At 35.4% G+C, this 17385-nt stretch overlaps 1 protein-coding gene across 1 annotated transcript in view; it reads left to right on the forward strand.

The window, feature by feature from the left end:
• Positions 1 to 17385, forward strand: part of LOC130584854 (testican-3-like) — a 118263-nt gene that overhangs the window by 43033 nt on the left and 57845 nt on the right. The window contains exon 4 of the mRNA XM_057385086.1: positions 12811 to 12937. Within this exon, the coding sequence (XP_057241069.1) occupies positions 12811 to 12937 (127 nt within the window). The remainder of the gene's footprint in view (positions 1 to 12810; positions 12938 to 17385) is intronic.

A 17385-nucleotide genomic window follows, 5' to 3' on the forward strand; every position in this document is an offset into this window, starting at 1 on the left:
AAAAAAAAAAAAAACCAACCAAACAAAACCACCTGAAACAAACTAATAAAACCACAGCTGCAAAGAAGTGTCAATTTTGTCAGGGCAACCTTTCTCCACTAACTAAAGGAGTTGAAAGATTAGTAGACCACTGAACTGGGTCATAACACCTGTGGATCAAGCCACCCAAAATTATCATCATAGATGATATGTAGTCATCAATGCTTGATCTTTTTACTGTGATTTAAAATTACTTAATTTGTTGTGTTTTCAAACATGATTGTAAATGGGGGCATAATTTTTCTGTTCTGCTTTCTAATTATTATTCTTTCTCCATTAACTGTAGATTATTTCAATTCAGAGTCTAAAATAACAACTGTTGTAAAAGACAACCTTTGAATCTTGAAAATTGTGCCTGTGGGAAAGATGTTTTGTAGAGGAATACACCTAGGTGGGCTTTTTTTTTGGTCTGAGATTTTCATGTGTGTCAACATTTAAAATGATGAACTTTATTGTAATTTAGGGATTACTTCATTTCTTGATCAGATGAAGATCTGGGCACCTATGTATTTCTGAAAACATTTGCACTTCTTGAAGAATGCATTCCTCATGCCTTTGGCTTCACCATTTGCACATTAATTGCCAGTGAATGTTTGTAGTATGAAGATTTGCATACTTATGAAAGCGAATTTGAAGTTTTGATCCCTAAATTCAACACAAGTTATGTTTCAAGCTGTTTCTATTGGACCTTCTATTTAAAGATAATCCCAGGCATCATCTCCTCTTCAATCCCAAACTCATCAATTCAAAGTTGAAGCAAGTAAGAGAAAAGATTGTCTGAGAGGAGATTTAAGCTGGGGAGTAGAGTGATAAACATAAGACTACAGGGAAGTGATAACCTGAGATACTGATTTTGCATCTTTGGAGTGTGCTACTAGAGTTTCTAAAAGGTATGAAGGTACAGCCAAGATCCTCTGGATGATGTTAGATATAATAAAAAAAAATTTGCATATTTGGAAGTGGGATGTCTGGGCTTGCTGTTCTGTTATTCATTATTACAGACAACTCTGGAGACCTGTACTTTTGACCTTTCTACCAACAGAGTTCTTTCACTGGGAGCTCACAATACCAATACTTCCAGGGTAACTTCAGGGKTTTTTTTTACAGATCTGAGATGTCTTGAAAGCTTAATTTCTTTCATATTCTTGAAGCGTACTGACAATCCAGAAGTTATATGGCATCATATAACTATTTACTTCAAAGTACACATGCTAGACGTTTTTTACCTACACTGCAATATTTTTTTCATGCTCTAATTCACCTTTCCGATCTTCAAATTGTGAAACAAGATAATTTCTGATAGGATTAGTAGTAATTGCTTATATGTTCRACTGAAAAGCAAACAAAAAGTGTCATTCTGAAGAAACTGGAAAACTTAGATGCAGTCGTTACAAAAGCAAACAGAACATAGAAATKTGTAAGGAATGGTAAAGAGAATAGTTTGTAAATGTTTGAAATCATTTTGGGTGAGGTCTTACAATTTATTTAATAGCCCTGTTATCTATGGCCACCTTGAGAAATGACACAAGCCAGAAACAGAAACACTTCTGAGCTGTTAAAAATAGGATCGAAGACTTAAAAGACATCTGGGTGAAGTTACTGAAAAATGGGCACTTAAAGCTAACTTTAATAACTTTGAGAGGATTTTATTTCCATAATCATTACTCAGTTTAATTTACTTTCCTAATGAAGGAAAGAGGAGAAAACAYGAGGCAGCAGATTCCAAACAGATTTTAAGAACGTTTTTAACTTTGGAAGGCATTATTGCCACAGAGCTCTTGGTCCGCATTGTGGTGAAAAGAAAGGTTGAGAAATGTGTGTGAAGAGCTAGAGCAATCCTCTAAGCTAGCATGCAGGTAGGACAGCTGATTTTTCTGGCATGTGGCAAACCTGTTCGTCATAACAGAGTTGTAAGTTTTCGCTCTGGTCACTTTTCTGCTAAGTTTCTTGTAGCTATTTGGTTTAGCTGTACCTTTCCAGCCTTCCAGCTGCTGTCTACAAGGAGGTTCCATATTTGATCAGTAAACTGGACACTAATCCAATTAAATACCACAATTCACTGTCTTACCAAAGTAATTTAGATACCAAAAGATACAGTTATTTATATATGCCTGAACCTATAAAGACTGCAATAAAAATAAAAATTGAGCTAAATTATGAAGTACAGAAGGAAAAATGCCACCGGGAAAAGTGGCACTGTGTGATCTAAGGATTTTTTTAATTAAAAAAATAATTCTTTCCTGCAAAGAGATGCTTTCCCAAGCAAATTAGGAAATGGTTTTTTTGTGCCCCCAGTGGAGGCAGAAAAGATCCATTTCCGTTTGTCATCTCTCAATAGATTATTTTTTTCCTTTTCCCATGTAACCACAGCCTTTTTGTCACTTCAACTACCCTGCAATTTTGTGACTTCAAAACTGAATTTGTGGTTGGTCTTGTAAAGTTAAGTATTTCATAAACATGTTCAGCCATGAGGCTGAGTGGTGCATTTTTTGTTTTGCAGAGTCATGACTTTGAAGACTAAATTAGGCAGTGAGATTAGGATGAATGTTGTGTTTCACTGCACAGAGTACCAGGGGTGTCAAGGTGAGGCATCAGCAGGGGCCCCCCGTTGTATGAAAATGTAGATCCTCTAGGAGTAAGTGAGCAGAGCAAAAGGTGAAGCCTTAGGTGTCTGTTTTTCCAGTTTTTTTGAACAGCTGGAAATAATTTTTGAAATACTTGGACAGTTTTCTAAATTTTTTGTGCCGCAGAATGAAGCTGAACCACAATTCCCTTTGTGTTACCATTCCAGAAATATTGATTATTGCTGTTTTATAACATGTTTTTATTTATAATTTGCTCTTTTAGCATTTTTGTTGCATTGTTTACTCTTTTTCTCTCTCTTCAATTAACTCATCTACATTTTTCTATATTACTTTTCTTTGTCTCAGTAGTTCATACTTTCATTCAGCATGGCTTAATGTTTATGCAATCATGTCCAGTAAGAGATGCTTTAGGGTAGCTTGAATCAAGAAGGAATTGATTTTGTGTTATCCTGTAAGTACCCTTTTATGGGACCCACATTAGAGTAATTGAGGAAGGAAGAAAGAAAAAGTAAGGAAGAGCCTATACTGTTGATGTTTATGAACATTAAAAGAAAAGGAATTAAAATAGGAGTGTTATGGACCTTCTCAATGGCAGAGAAAGAAATTATATCCGGTTTTTGGCTACCAAATTATTTTATGGAGTCAAGTCTGTTTTTCCTGACAGATGTAATGGGGAGTATAGTGCCAACGTAAATAAATGAGAACTTCTGTCATGCTAGGCTAAATAAGGTGAAATAACATTACAGTTAGTAAAACTACTTTTGGCAGGATTATTGACAATTTGTTTTTCATTGATATTCTGGCACACATATTTCATCATGGATATGTCTGTTTTGAATTAAATTTTCATCTGTAAAATGATCTATTTATGTGTGTGAATTATCAGACTAGATAACCCTAAACTTTAAATCTCTTTGATTTTCTTGCCTCAAGCAATAGCACAAATAATCTTTCATATTTTAAAAATACTTTCATTTATAGATGCCAATGAAAGTAGCAAACTTTTTTAAACTGTTTATTTCCAATACACCAACAACTGTATCTGTCTCTGTGGGTTTAATATATTTATGACAAAAGCAGATTAATAAGTAAAGCCAACTATATTTAAAATTTGAACATTTTCAAGCTGTAAAAATTTCCATTTGCAATACAGAAAAAAACCTAAATTACTTCCTAACTGTGAAGGGAACTTTTTTTTTCCCCAGTGAGAGTCACTGTCGACAATCCTTGGATTTGATCAGACGTAAAAGAGTATTACAAATTAAAACTAGCATTTAGGGAACATCGGTATTATTGCAAAATATGGTTAAGTTTTGAAAATCAAGGACAAACAAACACAAGCAATGTACAGCCAAAATGGAGGCTGTGCAGGTATTGTTCTTTCTTTCAGTACATTTACTGGTGTAGTGCTTTGTTGAACTGGGCTTTATATTTATCAGAGTGTTGCCCTTTTCTCTCATGAAGGTAAACAGGTTTAGATGCACTCGTTCAGTGAATTTCTGCATATTTGCCAATATGGGTGAGCACAGTGTACAGGTCTGTTGCACAGTGAATGTGTAATAGGAATGGTGCTCTCTGATGCTTTGGGCTTTGTCATGGCGTGCATGAATGTCACTGTGTGGTCAGGCACTGACCTTTGAGGATTAGAGGAGAAACACTCCTGACCTATGTGAAATTCAGCCTCTGTTCAAGTAGTAAGCAAGGAGAAAAAAAGGAAAAGGAATATTTTTATGTTCTTTTAATGTAAAAGAATATCAATAGAATAAATTAGTATAATCCAGCAGATGATCTTCTGTGGCTAATAGTTTGACAACCCATTTTTGCACATTTATCATCTCACTATGTACTTGTTGCTATATGTTTTGTCTGAGCAGACCTCTGCATGATAAAAGCTTGTCAGTTTGTCAGCTTTATCATCCCATTTTCTGATGTTACTAGACATCATTCATAAACTCAGAAGATATCATACTGGCAGAAAAGATAATACCAAGCTGAAAGCCTTTCTGTCTCTTCTTTATTTGTTTTTTTTTTCCTCCTCTTCCTCTCCCTCTGCAGGAGTGAGAAAATTGGTGCTGATAGGTGCTCTTCCATCTATCTAAAGAGCACTTGGAGGATTACAGTACAGTAAGCTGACAGTTGTCTACATGATCTAAAGGAATTCTGTCTTTCAAAGACATGCCACAGCTAGTAACCAGTGCCAGAATTCAGGAGTTTAGTGAGGCACTGATTCACAGACATAGATCATTCTCTTAAAAACTCATGAACTGTGAAGCAGTGTTGTTTGTAGCTTGCAAGTGCTCTTTTAACACCTGGTTAACATCACCATCTGAATATATCACGGCTTTTGTCAAAAGTGACCTAGAGTAACCATGATAGCAAAACTAGCTTGAGATAATAGTTCTTTATGTTTAATTTAAATACCATATAGATGTTACTTGTAATCCTGAGCACCATTGCATAACACAATTTTCTGTCCATGTGTGTGCTATGCCTTAGAATATATAATTACAGACATGTCTGTATGCTTTTGAAATTAATTTAGCTGTAGAATTAAGGGCACGTAATACTAGCACTAGAATTACCAAGACAGCTGACCTATTACAAACCTTATTGATGGCATGGTTTGGGTTGGAAGGAACCTTAAAATCATCTAGTACCATCTCCCTGCAATGGGCAGGAGCGCCTTCCACTAAACCAGGTTGCTTAAAACCCCATCCAGCCTGGCCTCGAACACTTCAGGACTGGGACATCCACAAGTTCTCTGAGCAGCCTGTTCCAGTGCCTCACCACCCTCAAAGTGAGGAATTTCTTTCTATATCTGAATCTAAACCTACTTTCTTTCAGTGTACAGACATTACCCCTTGTCCTATTCCTGCGTGTGCCTGTCCTGCTCCTCAGCACCAGGCAGTAGGTAATACATATAGAGGTCTGTTATGTCTATTATGTGGCTTTCTTGTTTAGCAGAATTATTCTTGATTTCGATGAATATGAGTCCAGTTTAAGGTTATTTAATGTAAATGGGTGTCCAGGATAGGTAGAATTATATTACACAGGGCCTGTAATATAGCAGTTTAATGTAAAAATCCCATTTTTAACTCTCTAAGCAAAAGAGTTGTGGTACTTCTGGAGGCGGGGAGAAGAAATTAAACCTGGCAGGTTTAAGAAGCTGAGCTGTAGGTGGTGAGTGCAGCATCACAACCACACAGATGGACACGCTGCTGAATGGAGTTAAGTACTGTACAATAAAAGCTAACAAAGGGTTTGGGGAGGAGGGAAGTATCATTCATTCCGAAGCTGTGCTAAAGAGCAAAGAACATTTGTTAAAATGGATGGCTGCAAGGTTTTGTGCCATAGAGGAACTCTGAAGCAACCCTGAGTAACTTACACAATTAAGGGATATTCAGATCCCTGGACATGAATACTTTGAATGTATTCTTTGTATAAGTGGCTTGTTATTCCTCACAGGTGTAAGGAGGAGCTCAGAACTGCTAAATAGAGTCTGGAGAGGCATATAGTTCCTTATGTCTCTCCTTCAGCTTTTCAATTGAGGCACAAAGTGTGTTTCTTTAGTTACTTACTATTCAGAAAGAAAAGAAACAAACATGTTCTTTTGAAATTGATCAATAACTGAAATTTTCTACCTGTAAGCCTACTTAAAGAGTTGAGTGTAGAGAACATAAATTTAATTTGTTGACAGAGCAGACATATCTTTGTAATATTAAGGGAAGAAAATGGAAATCCTTCTTTCAGATATTGATTACTGTGATGCTGGTAAATGGATTTTTCTTCTTTCTTTTTCTGTCAGTATTTTCAAGCAGACACTGTGACTGATGCTGCATGAGGGAAGGAGGAGCTGGGAGCACGGGCAGCAGGGGGGCAACTTGCACTTGCCAGGCAATGTGAAAGATAGGTTGTATGAGAATCACTCTGCAGGATTCCGAAACTGATGAGTGGAATATCAATTTATTCTTACAGTGGTGAAATTTTTGTAGCAGACAGTGTTTTGAGCCAATAGAAAAAGTAGCTATTTTCTACTGAAAATTATTCTCTAATTATGTTAAATATAAAGCAGAGAGTGTTGTAGAGTGGACATCTTCATAGTAATTTTAATCAAAGTACTGTCACTGTCTACTTTGGGTTATAGAAGTGATTTTTAGTTATTGGAATGTTTATTTTAATTTGTTTATGTTTAAGCTATTTTTATGAATTGGAACCATTAAGATGCTTTGTAATGAGAACTAAGTCTTCAATTGGGCTATGAAATGYGGGTAACAGAAAGCATCATATTATGCAAAACAGATACTGAATTATTAACTTCAAATTCTCTCTTAATAATAGATAATCTTTAAAAAATTTAAAAAATATCTTACCTTGCAGCTTTGCAACTGCTAAACATGCTGATACATAGGATACCCATTTTAAGTAATGCTAATCAAATGAAATTATTGCACTTTGCTTGCTATTAGGGAATTTTGGATTCCTATTCAGCAAACTACTAAGAATTTAAGATGTGACTCAATACTCTGGTTGTTAGATGTAGTTCTTAAAATTATCTCTATTGGCTGCAGATAACTATTTCTGTTTTAAAAAAAAAAAGTTTCTGCTTTATTAAATTATGTGTAAAAGAAAGAAGAGATTACTTTTGCTTCTGTGTTACCTGGTTTGGAAAACGTTGAAAAATCTCTTCTTTCCTTTGGAACACAAATTGATGTGTTTTCCAATAGAACTAACACATAGTGAATATATTGATATTCAAAGAGGTAAACTCTTCAAGGTTGAGCATATATACAAAATCCATATAATATTCTGTCTTTGCAAAGCAGAAAATGATAGGTTTGATAAGTGTTTTGTAATTCTTTTGGCTTTATAAAATGAAAACAGTTCTGAGAAAAGGTAATAGCTCTAAGAAATTATTAAAACATTGCATTATGACAAGGTCAAGTACTTAGATTAGCATAAAAAGCACTTAGGAAAGACGTTTGCATATTTTGGCAAGTGGTCAGAAGGTGAAGTCTAAGTTCATAAGTTAATATGCACTATTAAAAATCATTCTAAAATAATACATAATTGCTTTACCAAAGTGGGGTATGTATGTGTGTGGAATTTCAGTTTCTTTTGTAATACTGCATGTATACTGTATCAAGTAAATGCATATTACATTTTTGAAGCATCAGTTCTGGAAAGACTTAAAATTTTGAGCATCCCAAGTAGTCACTGAAGAATAAAAGTCTTCTCAGCTTTATTACTGTCAGTTTCTGTTGTGAAAGATTTAATTATAGATTATTTGTGAGAGATGTCATGGAATGTTTAACATTTTATATATTAAGTAATAAAGCCTTTTTAAAAAAATAACACTTAGCTTTGTAACTTGCTAACTCACTCTAAATAAAACAGACACTATTCCAGGAATTTTTGGCAGCATTACTTAAAACTTTTTTTTAAGTTCATAAGATTTAGATTTTAGTTTTATATATAGACACAAAGAGTAAAGGAACTATCTTAAAGTGTAAACTTACATATTTAATAGTACAGGTAGGTGCAAGGAGGTAGTGAGAATTTATGTCCTTATGATGTCAACTTTTTTTGTTTGCTGGTGCAGATGAGTAAATAGCTTCTTTTTAACATGCACAGAAATAAATATTTGTCTAAATTCTGAAAACATTCAGAGTATGTGTATTCTTAGTGATCCTTATAAAAACAATAGATCATACATAGTTTTCTAATCTAATGTCTAGAGCCCAGATGTTGGGGTAAAAACAACAGCTGAATTTGTGTAATCTCACACCTGCTAAACACTAAGACTGCTTATCAATAAATAAAAATGTCCTACCAGCACTGTTAAAGTTGCTATAATGTATTTTATTTTGATTCCTACATTAATCTTGCAAGTTCTTGTTTTATTTGCCTCAGTTTTATTCAGTGGTTATTATTAGTTTCTTCAGATGGATTTTTCTTTTATTTGTTAGGCATAGTGCAAAGTGAAGAAGCAAGTGAAAATAATACAGACATAGTCAATAAGACTGGGAGGAGTCAAATGTATTGGGAGGGTTTTGCCATTTGAAAGAAACATCTTAGTAATATATTGGCAACTATAGTTTTCTACCAAGAGGTTTCTATATGAAAAGGCAACTTAGAAGGAAATTTGGGCAACTCTAAAGAAAGCAAATTAGATTTTATGATACATGTGATTTTCCTGATTATGCTTATCTGACAGCCTGATTGTGTCCCCCAAAGGCCATGGCAAAACATAATCAGGCAGACTCTCTAAATTGGAATAACTCTAAAATCTCCTAAAGATGGAAATGTAGTTATCAGAGAGCAGTTACAAGAGTTCTTTCAAAGATTAGTTTTTAGTAAATCAGATTCTTCTCCTACCAGTTTGTATTAGAAAAAATGTGTTTGAAGATTATCAAATCTAGCTATAAAATGCCGTTTTGCAGTTGAATTGGGTACGTGTGCATTTTATGGATATCATTAAATAAGTCATGTTGCCAAAGAGTTGCTTGAAGCTGAATTTCAAATATGTTACATTAAATATTCTCCAAGTATTTGCAGGCACAATCACTGTGTATACAGGAAGGTGAGTTTATGTATGCAAACAGGTACATAGGCTAGAGTAATTGGGCAGATTGACTAATTGTGTTTCTAGGCAGGCATGCACAGTTTCGTGTATGCAAATTAATGCAATCATGAACATTGCTGGTAAATTAAGCGCACATATTTAATTTTACCCTTTAGGTGTCAACAATATCAGATCAGGCGGAGCCTGCATCATTAATAATTATTTTATTACATGATAGGTACCAAAGTCATTTCAGGAAGTTTTTGGTGGAAGAGGTTCACTTTCACATGACATCATATATTTGATGTAACAACATTCTAACAAGTGCCAGAACATTTATAGTGTTTGCAGTATAACCACAATGTTAAATGGCAAAATTTTATTAGCTGCAAGTTTCAGTGGTCTGGGTTTTCTTCTTGCATATTGAATTATAATAAATGTGAGGAAGAAACAAGTGATTTATTGAAGTGAAATAATTGCCTTGTTTGCTGTTTTTTTAACATTTTAAAATGTAAATATGTAATGCTTTATCTGTATAGCTACATAAGTAATAACTTATTACCTGTATTATTGTTAAGTTTTGTTCCTATTTCAGAGAATTTTTGAGATACATCAGTGATCTTAAGATATTTTTTATCATTACAATAGTTTCTCAGTTATTTCCATGTCAGTAGCCTGTGTGTGTGCTCATTGCCTAACTGTATATACAGCCTCAAAACCTGGTAACAAAGAAATAGTCAACAGAAACAAATTTGATGCAGTTAAATAAAGGGGATAGAAAATTTTGGAGTATATCCATTATTCAAGTATTTTATGAAGTGCACGTAACTACCATAACTAGCATTAAAAATATTTTTAATTGACTTTTCATATTTGCTTGTCATCTAAGTGACTGACAGTCAAAAATAGCTGTTTAGCAGCTTTGATAATACAGTTCACTTTCAGCATCATTGTACTAAAGCTTCTGAATAGATACCTATACAAACTATTTCCACAACCTGGTATCTCTGGATTGATACTTTCAAAACATAATTTTTAATAATTTATCATTGTAACTTTCATTGCAAGTTTGGAAAAAACAGATCTGTTGTTTACAAAAATATTATTAGTTATATAAAAGCCAATTTTGATAACAGCGATCTACTGAAGGTCTCAGAGGACTTCTTTGTAAAAGAGGAAACTTGACACTCTTCAGTGTAAATGAGTACCGTGGGACAGTTTGCATTTAAAAGCCTAACAAAGCAGAGGTTAGTTGAGAGAAGGTAATCTTGACTACATCAAATAATTTCTGTTTTCTTTGTAGTTCTCCACTCATCACAGAGCTGCAATTTCTGCATTCTGAGCTTGTTTTAGTTTCTGTCCTCCTTGCAATCCTTTCTGAGACATTTGTTTTTCCTTCAGGTGAATTTACTTCTCTTCATCTAAAAGGAGGGGTTTTTTTCCCCTTTCTCTGTCTTTTTCTATCTTTATCGAGGATGTGCACAAGGGTGCATATGTACCACCAAAACACTAAGCACCACTAGTCCTTTCTTTGATATGTTTAAGGCATCTACACCAACTGCCCCTGTGTGTCTCATAAATTCTGCTTCCAGTTTCTGGTTTTTGCTGATGTCAGTGTGCTTCTCTCTGTTGATATCTGGTACTTYTGCAATTGGTTTGTGCATCATTTTAAATCATTTTACTGCATCTCTGATAAACAGAAATTGCATCTGGTTATAGTTGGGATGCTGGCCCTGTCAGTAGCCTCAGGCTACTGGGGGCACTTCTGGATAATTGGGAGGTATAAAAGTAACATGAAATAAGAGAAAAATGCAGCCATCTGCATAATCTAATCATGCTGGAATTCATGTGAATGATTGGAAAACTCTCAGTCAAGTGAAAGGAGCAGCAGTAGTCCAGTTATTACTATATATTGTACATAAAGAGAGAGTTCAGCTTTTTTTTACTATAATAGAAATGAGATGATTTTTACTTAGACTTCAACTTATGCAACTCATCAAAAAGGATTGTTATTTATTAACAATTATATAAGGTGGTATGTTTGAATTGTTTTCTTTTTAATGCTTCTTGTGGACATAGAAACTTCCTGTATTGATACTTCATTACTCATTATGCTACATGTAACTAAGCTATTACTGGCTTTTTCAGTAACCACTGAGAGCTTCTGTGTACAGCATCTCAGGTTCCTGTTTACACTGTGAAAGATCTGTGAAGTTCAAAATTTCATCACACAGCATAACCTGAATGTCAACTTCTGTAGATTTACATGATTTTTTCTTTCTTCTAAAAGACCACATTTACAACCAAAATTTTGCACAGCGTAGAAACATTAGCATAGTTTGGAACTGGGCTTTTGTTTTTTGTCTTCACCTATTAGATGTGCTATTAGATGTGTACTTTCAGCCTTTTACTCTGCTCATTATAAAACCAGAGGATGAGGAGTTTATTTTCTCACATTTCTTTTTAATACTCCAGACAACTTCTCAAACAGTGATTCATTACTAGCAAAATAGTTCTTGATTTTCTGTATATGAATGAATATGAAAAGAGTCTACTCCATTAAAGAATATTTGATTTGAGATTTTATAAGTTTGAACATTTGTGTGTGTCCTGAGAAGTCATTGCTGTATTCTAAGTGTAATCAATTTTGGATTTCTCATTAAGATCCGAAGCAGAAAACACAGTATAAAAATCAAGCATTACTGTTTTTTGGATTTTTTTTTTTWAAATTTATATGCAGTAAGTTACTTCATATGTTTTTGGGTCATAAAAGAGCTTTTTCTGGATATGGTGCCTGCTAAAGGCTTTCCCAGTTGGAAAAAAAATATTGGGAAAATTAATGAATAAAAATTAATTCAAAGCCACAAAGTACGTCTGTCTGAAAATGGCTGTACACCACAAACTGAAAGCTAYAAAAATAGTGGGAAGAGGCATCAGTAACTTATTTTAGATTTTTAATCTGAGCCAGCATAGATTTTTCTTAAATTGAAATGATCCATCTAACTCTACATATATATTTATATGAGAATACACATATGTGCTTGTGTAGATTGATTCTGTGCTCCAGTGGGTTATCTTTCTTTTTCCCCTTTGAACTTTACACTGAATATTGACTGAATTTTGCAACTTGTAAATAGTGAAAGGCAGTCTTCAAAGGGGGGCAAACAATACTCGGAAGGACCACCTCCCTGTTTCTGTAGAAGTATTTATTACATAATTATCTATAACTTAAATGTTGCCTCGTTTAAATACCAGTATTGATATAACAGTTTTATTCATACTGTTTAATAACAAAAAGAAAAATGCCACATAATTCCAGCATCTTTCACTGATTGATAAGTGTAACAGCCACCAAAGCATCCTCTTAATCATCTTTTTCTACTCATATGTCTTAGAAAGGGAAATAATATAATAATATGCACGCATCAAGTATCACTACAGTGAGTAAAATACAAATGTGAAGAAGTTTGTACCAAAGACATTGGGCAGCTGTTTACATAGAGGAAAACTTTATGGTTCAAATTATGAATGGTTTGCTGTTTGTAAAGGCTCATTAAAATACCCTGAATATGTTCTATTTTTACTACTGCTTATCAGAATTACATACTTTTTGTTTACTTACAGTATGAAAGAGGCTGGTTTAGGCCATAAACAGTGGAGGGGTGGTCCCATTTCATCAAACTGCAAGCAGTGTCCAGTAGTTTATACCAATCCTGTTTGTGGATCAGATGGTCACACATATTCTTCTCAGGTAAGAACTGAATAAAGAACTAAATTAATCTTTCATTGTTCCAGTCAACTCCAGCTCTTGGAAAATAAAATAGTGTATTATAACACAAATTAATATTTATTTGTTTTGGATAAAATTTGTATTATGAAATGCAACCTACAACAATTCTAGTATACTGTATGATGCAAAAGCAAAATGGTAGCAAAATATAAACCAGTACCACCCAGAGTAGCAGAGTGTAAGTGTTCCACAATATAACAGAGCCCAGGTTAAGTCTATCTGTGACAGACACTATGGCAGGGTTTTGAGGAAGCAAAATGTGTGGGGTGTCCCCAGCTGGGGGTAGGATAGACCCATTAAGTCAGATTTTCCAGTTGAGCATTGAAGGTATGCTTCAAATTCCAGGCACTTATACACCGATATAACATACTCAGAGGAAAAAAAAGTTATGGTTGCATATCTTTCCTTGCAACAGCAAATTATGAATTTTTAGATCATAATCAAATCTTCCTTCTGTAGTCCTCAACTCTCCTGTCTTTTCTCTCATACTTACTTGGAGATAAAATAGTTTAAATTAAATTTTTTAATGTTACTGTGAGTTTACCCAATCTTGTTTGGATGGAATATTTTTTGCTGCTCCTGCTGAAGTCCAAAAATCCTGGGATCGTATTAGTACAGTGCAGAGGGGAAATTGCAAGATGGAGGGACTTCATAATGCTGGAAACAAATAAATTTGTTTAGCATCCCTCCTTAAAACTCTCAGCAGAATAATGCTCAGCCAATAATAACAGCTGAGTTCTCTCTAATAGAAAAAAAGTGAGGGCTCTTGATGAACTCATTTTTCTGAGAAACAGCATCCAATTTAGTAGTGTGAAAGGAGCTACTGGATTCTGTCTTACTGACACTGTGTCCTTACACAAACAAATTGTTTCATTAGTAGATGATATCCAGTGCTTCAAGAGAAGTATAATAATCTATTAAGCTGACATAGATGAAAAAGCCTGTGTTTGTTAACTTATGAAGAAAACCTTCCATCTAGCATTTTAAACAAAATACCTTTAGGATGTTTCCTATTATCTAAAGATTTTTAGAGCTTCCATTTTTATTTTTTTTTTTATTTTTATAGTAATCTCAATCTAATCACATCTGAAATTTACACATCTGTAGTCACATATGAAGTTTACAAAAAGGTATCGTTTCCAGGAGGGTCTGAGTGTTGAATTGAACATCAAGTATCCTCTCCAAGAATATTTTATTTCTGATAAAATAAAAGCATCAGATACAGCTATTGCTTCCTAAACCATGACAATTCTTAGGCTTTTATCCTAAATCTTACATTAGACATGGGKTTTTTTTCCTACGAACCTGAATATTTAATCATGGGATATGGTCTAGAATCCTATTTTTCCTTTAAAGAAAGCAATTAAAAAATTTCTAATGCTTACACCAAGTTATCTGAGGCCCTGCAAATGAATTTTGGATTCTTTGGTGTAGCTAAAAAAGACTTCCTTTTGTTGACAGTATGACTTTATTTTAGGAATTTGAAAAGAATTCTCATTTGCATTAACTGTAATCTTCTGTCTGTGTTTTCTTGTGAGCTAGAAGTATGTTGGCATCTTACTAGACATTAGGTGAGGCTGTCATTTAGTATTTATTTTGTCTTGCCCTGCAAAGGTTCAGTCAGTCTTTAAAAGTCTCAAGGCTGCACATAGATATAATACAGATGGCAGTCCCTACAATTTTGCAGCATAAATGGGTGAGGTAGATAAATGTAGTTAATACTGGGTGAGCAACTTCTGTATTTTTTAGATACTGTGTACTTGATTGATTACAATGTCCCCCTGTGTTCTTCCAAATGTAATATAAAAATCACCTCACTTTACGCTCATTGCTTATTTCCTATTTTGCCATATAGAAATGCTGTATAAAAGAGTCCTGTAGGTAGAAGTGACCTTTTTTAGCCTCCCATGTTCTGGTCTGGAATAGGTGTACAAAAGTAAATACTGATGAGACACAGATATTTTTAAATCAGTTCATGTGTTGAAGGTGCAGCTGTACTTCTCATATGGAATGATGAGAAATGAGTGGATTAAGTAGACACACTGTGCTTCCACTGAGGTGCGTTGTCAATGCTGCAGTCAGTGCAGTTGTACATGTTATCCAACCCAGTATCCCTTGCGTGCAATGAGTGCAGAAGTAATGTATCTTCAGTGATGTTTGCAGGGTTATCCTTTTGTCTTCCACTACCTTGCAGTGGTAGATTTCAAGCTAACAGAAAAAGAAGGTAACAGAAAAAAATGCTAAAAATGTTTATTACCACAGAAGATCTATATTAGCCTATCGGTATTTTTTAAAATATCTTCTCAATGATGTGAGGATTTCATATTCTGTGGTACAGTTTGTCCTGGTTTGAAAGACAGATGTTTGCCAATGAAGGCAGGGGCCCCCCTTGGAATGGTGGATATGACCCCCCCTTCCCTCCGAATTATTGTAGCTTTGAAAAAAATCACGGGCTTTCAGGCAAGAATATGGGTAAAAGGGAATATCAGTTTTTACTAATATGTATAACAAGGTGAAACAAATAACAATAACAATAGCAACAACCAGCCCAGTCCCAAACCCAGTGACAGCCTTACAGAGACACACCYGCCCCTTTGGTGCAGTTACATTCCCAGTCAAAAGGGGCGCTGTTGGCTTCTGGCCGGGCAGGGCGGGTGCGATGATTCCCCGGCAGCTGCAGGGGGCGCTGTGGTGCGGGTCCCGGCTGGCTCAGATCTCCCGCATGGCCAGTGGTGGACACAAAATGGCAGAGGTGGACGGAAAAAAGGTTCCTCTGCAAACTCACAGCGGAAAACACTGATCTCAGTGCTCCTCTGGACAGCAAGAAACCCCAGGACAGCAAAGAGACGAGCAGAAATCCTGCGGCTGCGAGCCGGGATGGGGCAGAGCTCACCCCTGAAGCTGGAATCTCAGGGGTCCCCGGCAAGGCACAGGGGAGAAGATCACAGTGCACCAAACAGGAACCCCATGAGCAGAGATGCTGGGCTCCGCAGAAAAAGAGCAATCGACCTCCTCCCAGAGAAGCAGTGCAGGAAGTGAAGTTTACTTCCCACCACACACACTCACCCCCTCCCAGGGCTTAGCAAGATCGTTTAGGTGGGGCATAGGTACCATTGTCTTTACTAATTGCCCACCCATCAAAAGGATGACCTGGCAATTAGTGTATCCCAGCAACAAAATGGGAAAGAAAAGATTCCCAAAGAAAGGAAACAAAAGGAGAAAATCTTAACCCACAACACAGTTGCATCAAAGTAGAGGTCCTTGCCAGGTTATTTCAAGAGTAGTGTTTTGAAAAATTGACTAATGACAAACACTTGTGTTCCTGTATTCCAGGCAAGGTTTGTTTCATTGTGTAATCAAGCTCCAGTAGGAGCTTAACAGCAATTTTCTTGTATTTAGAAAGTATTCATCAATGACTCTGGAAAATTGCATAATACAGTTTTTGAAAATAAGTCATTAAATAGTAACAGTATTGTAGAACACAGCCAGGCAGTTGACATTTGTCAAATGGATACTGTTTTGGGAATATATCTTTGCTTTTCAGGACACAGCCATGAAGTGCTTGTGTTAAATGTAACTATTGCTATTTTGTATGTGTATTTTGCTTTGGAAAACAAACAAACAAAAAAGAGGTGATATAATAGGTGCACTATCTGGAAAGAAATACTATCTCCTAAGTTGCACATTTCTAGAGTCAGGTAAGGATGTTCTGTTTTCCACTCATTTTTTGCAGTCCAGGTTAGGTTTACTGCTTTCTCAGCCTCAAGTTAGTCTCATGCAGTCAGTGTAAAAGAAAAGTAGCAGGTTTAAGATATTCATTATTAGCATTAGAATGTTGAAACAAAAATAGAACTTGCTGAAATGTCGAGCAATCAAAGTGAACATTAATCATCGTGTGAGAAGAAATTCAGTATAAAGAGAGCCTGCCATTTCCTTGGCAGGTTGGTATTATAATTTTTGTTTCCTAGCCTTTAAATAATATTGCGTGTGTTCTACAGTTGCCCTGTTTTTACCTTCTGCATTTCTCTGAACTTCGGCACCTGAAGGTGCACTAGGAATTCTCAAGCAGTGCTGTAGCAGAAGGCTTTGGTACCTCTGTATATTTAACATTCTCCATGAAAAGCACATGTATGGCTTTTGCAGCCTGTTCGTAGGTTCATCTTTCCTGGGATTAATAGGGAAATAGAATGACATGAAGCACAACTCAGGTGGGGTATTTTGTGGCAGCAACCCACCTGCTGCCAATCTTTCAYCCAGGGAAGCAGCTCACTGCTGTGCAGCACATGCTGTAAAGCTCCTCTAATTATGGATGAGATGGTGATGCTCAGAATTGGATGCTTCTGTTGAAACAATTCTGCCACATTACACTATATTATAACTGGACTTAGAGAAAAGTGGCCAAGAGGAAA

Source organism: Malurus melanocephalus, unplaced genomic scaffold, assembly GCF_030028575.1.
Source record: "Malurus melanocephalus ecotype Western Australia unplaced genomic scaffold, MMel_1.1 scaffold_782, whole genome shotgun sequence".
Taxonomy (NCBI): domain Eukaryota; kingdom Metazoa; phylum Chordata; class Aves; order Passeriformes; family Maluridae; genus Malurus; species Malurus melanocephalus.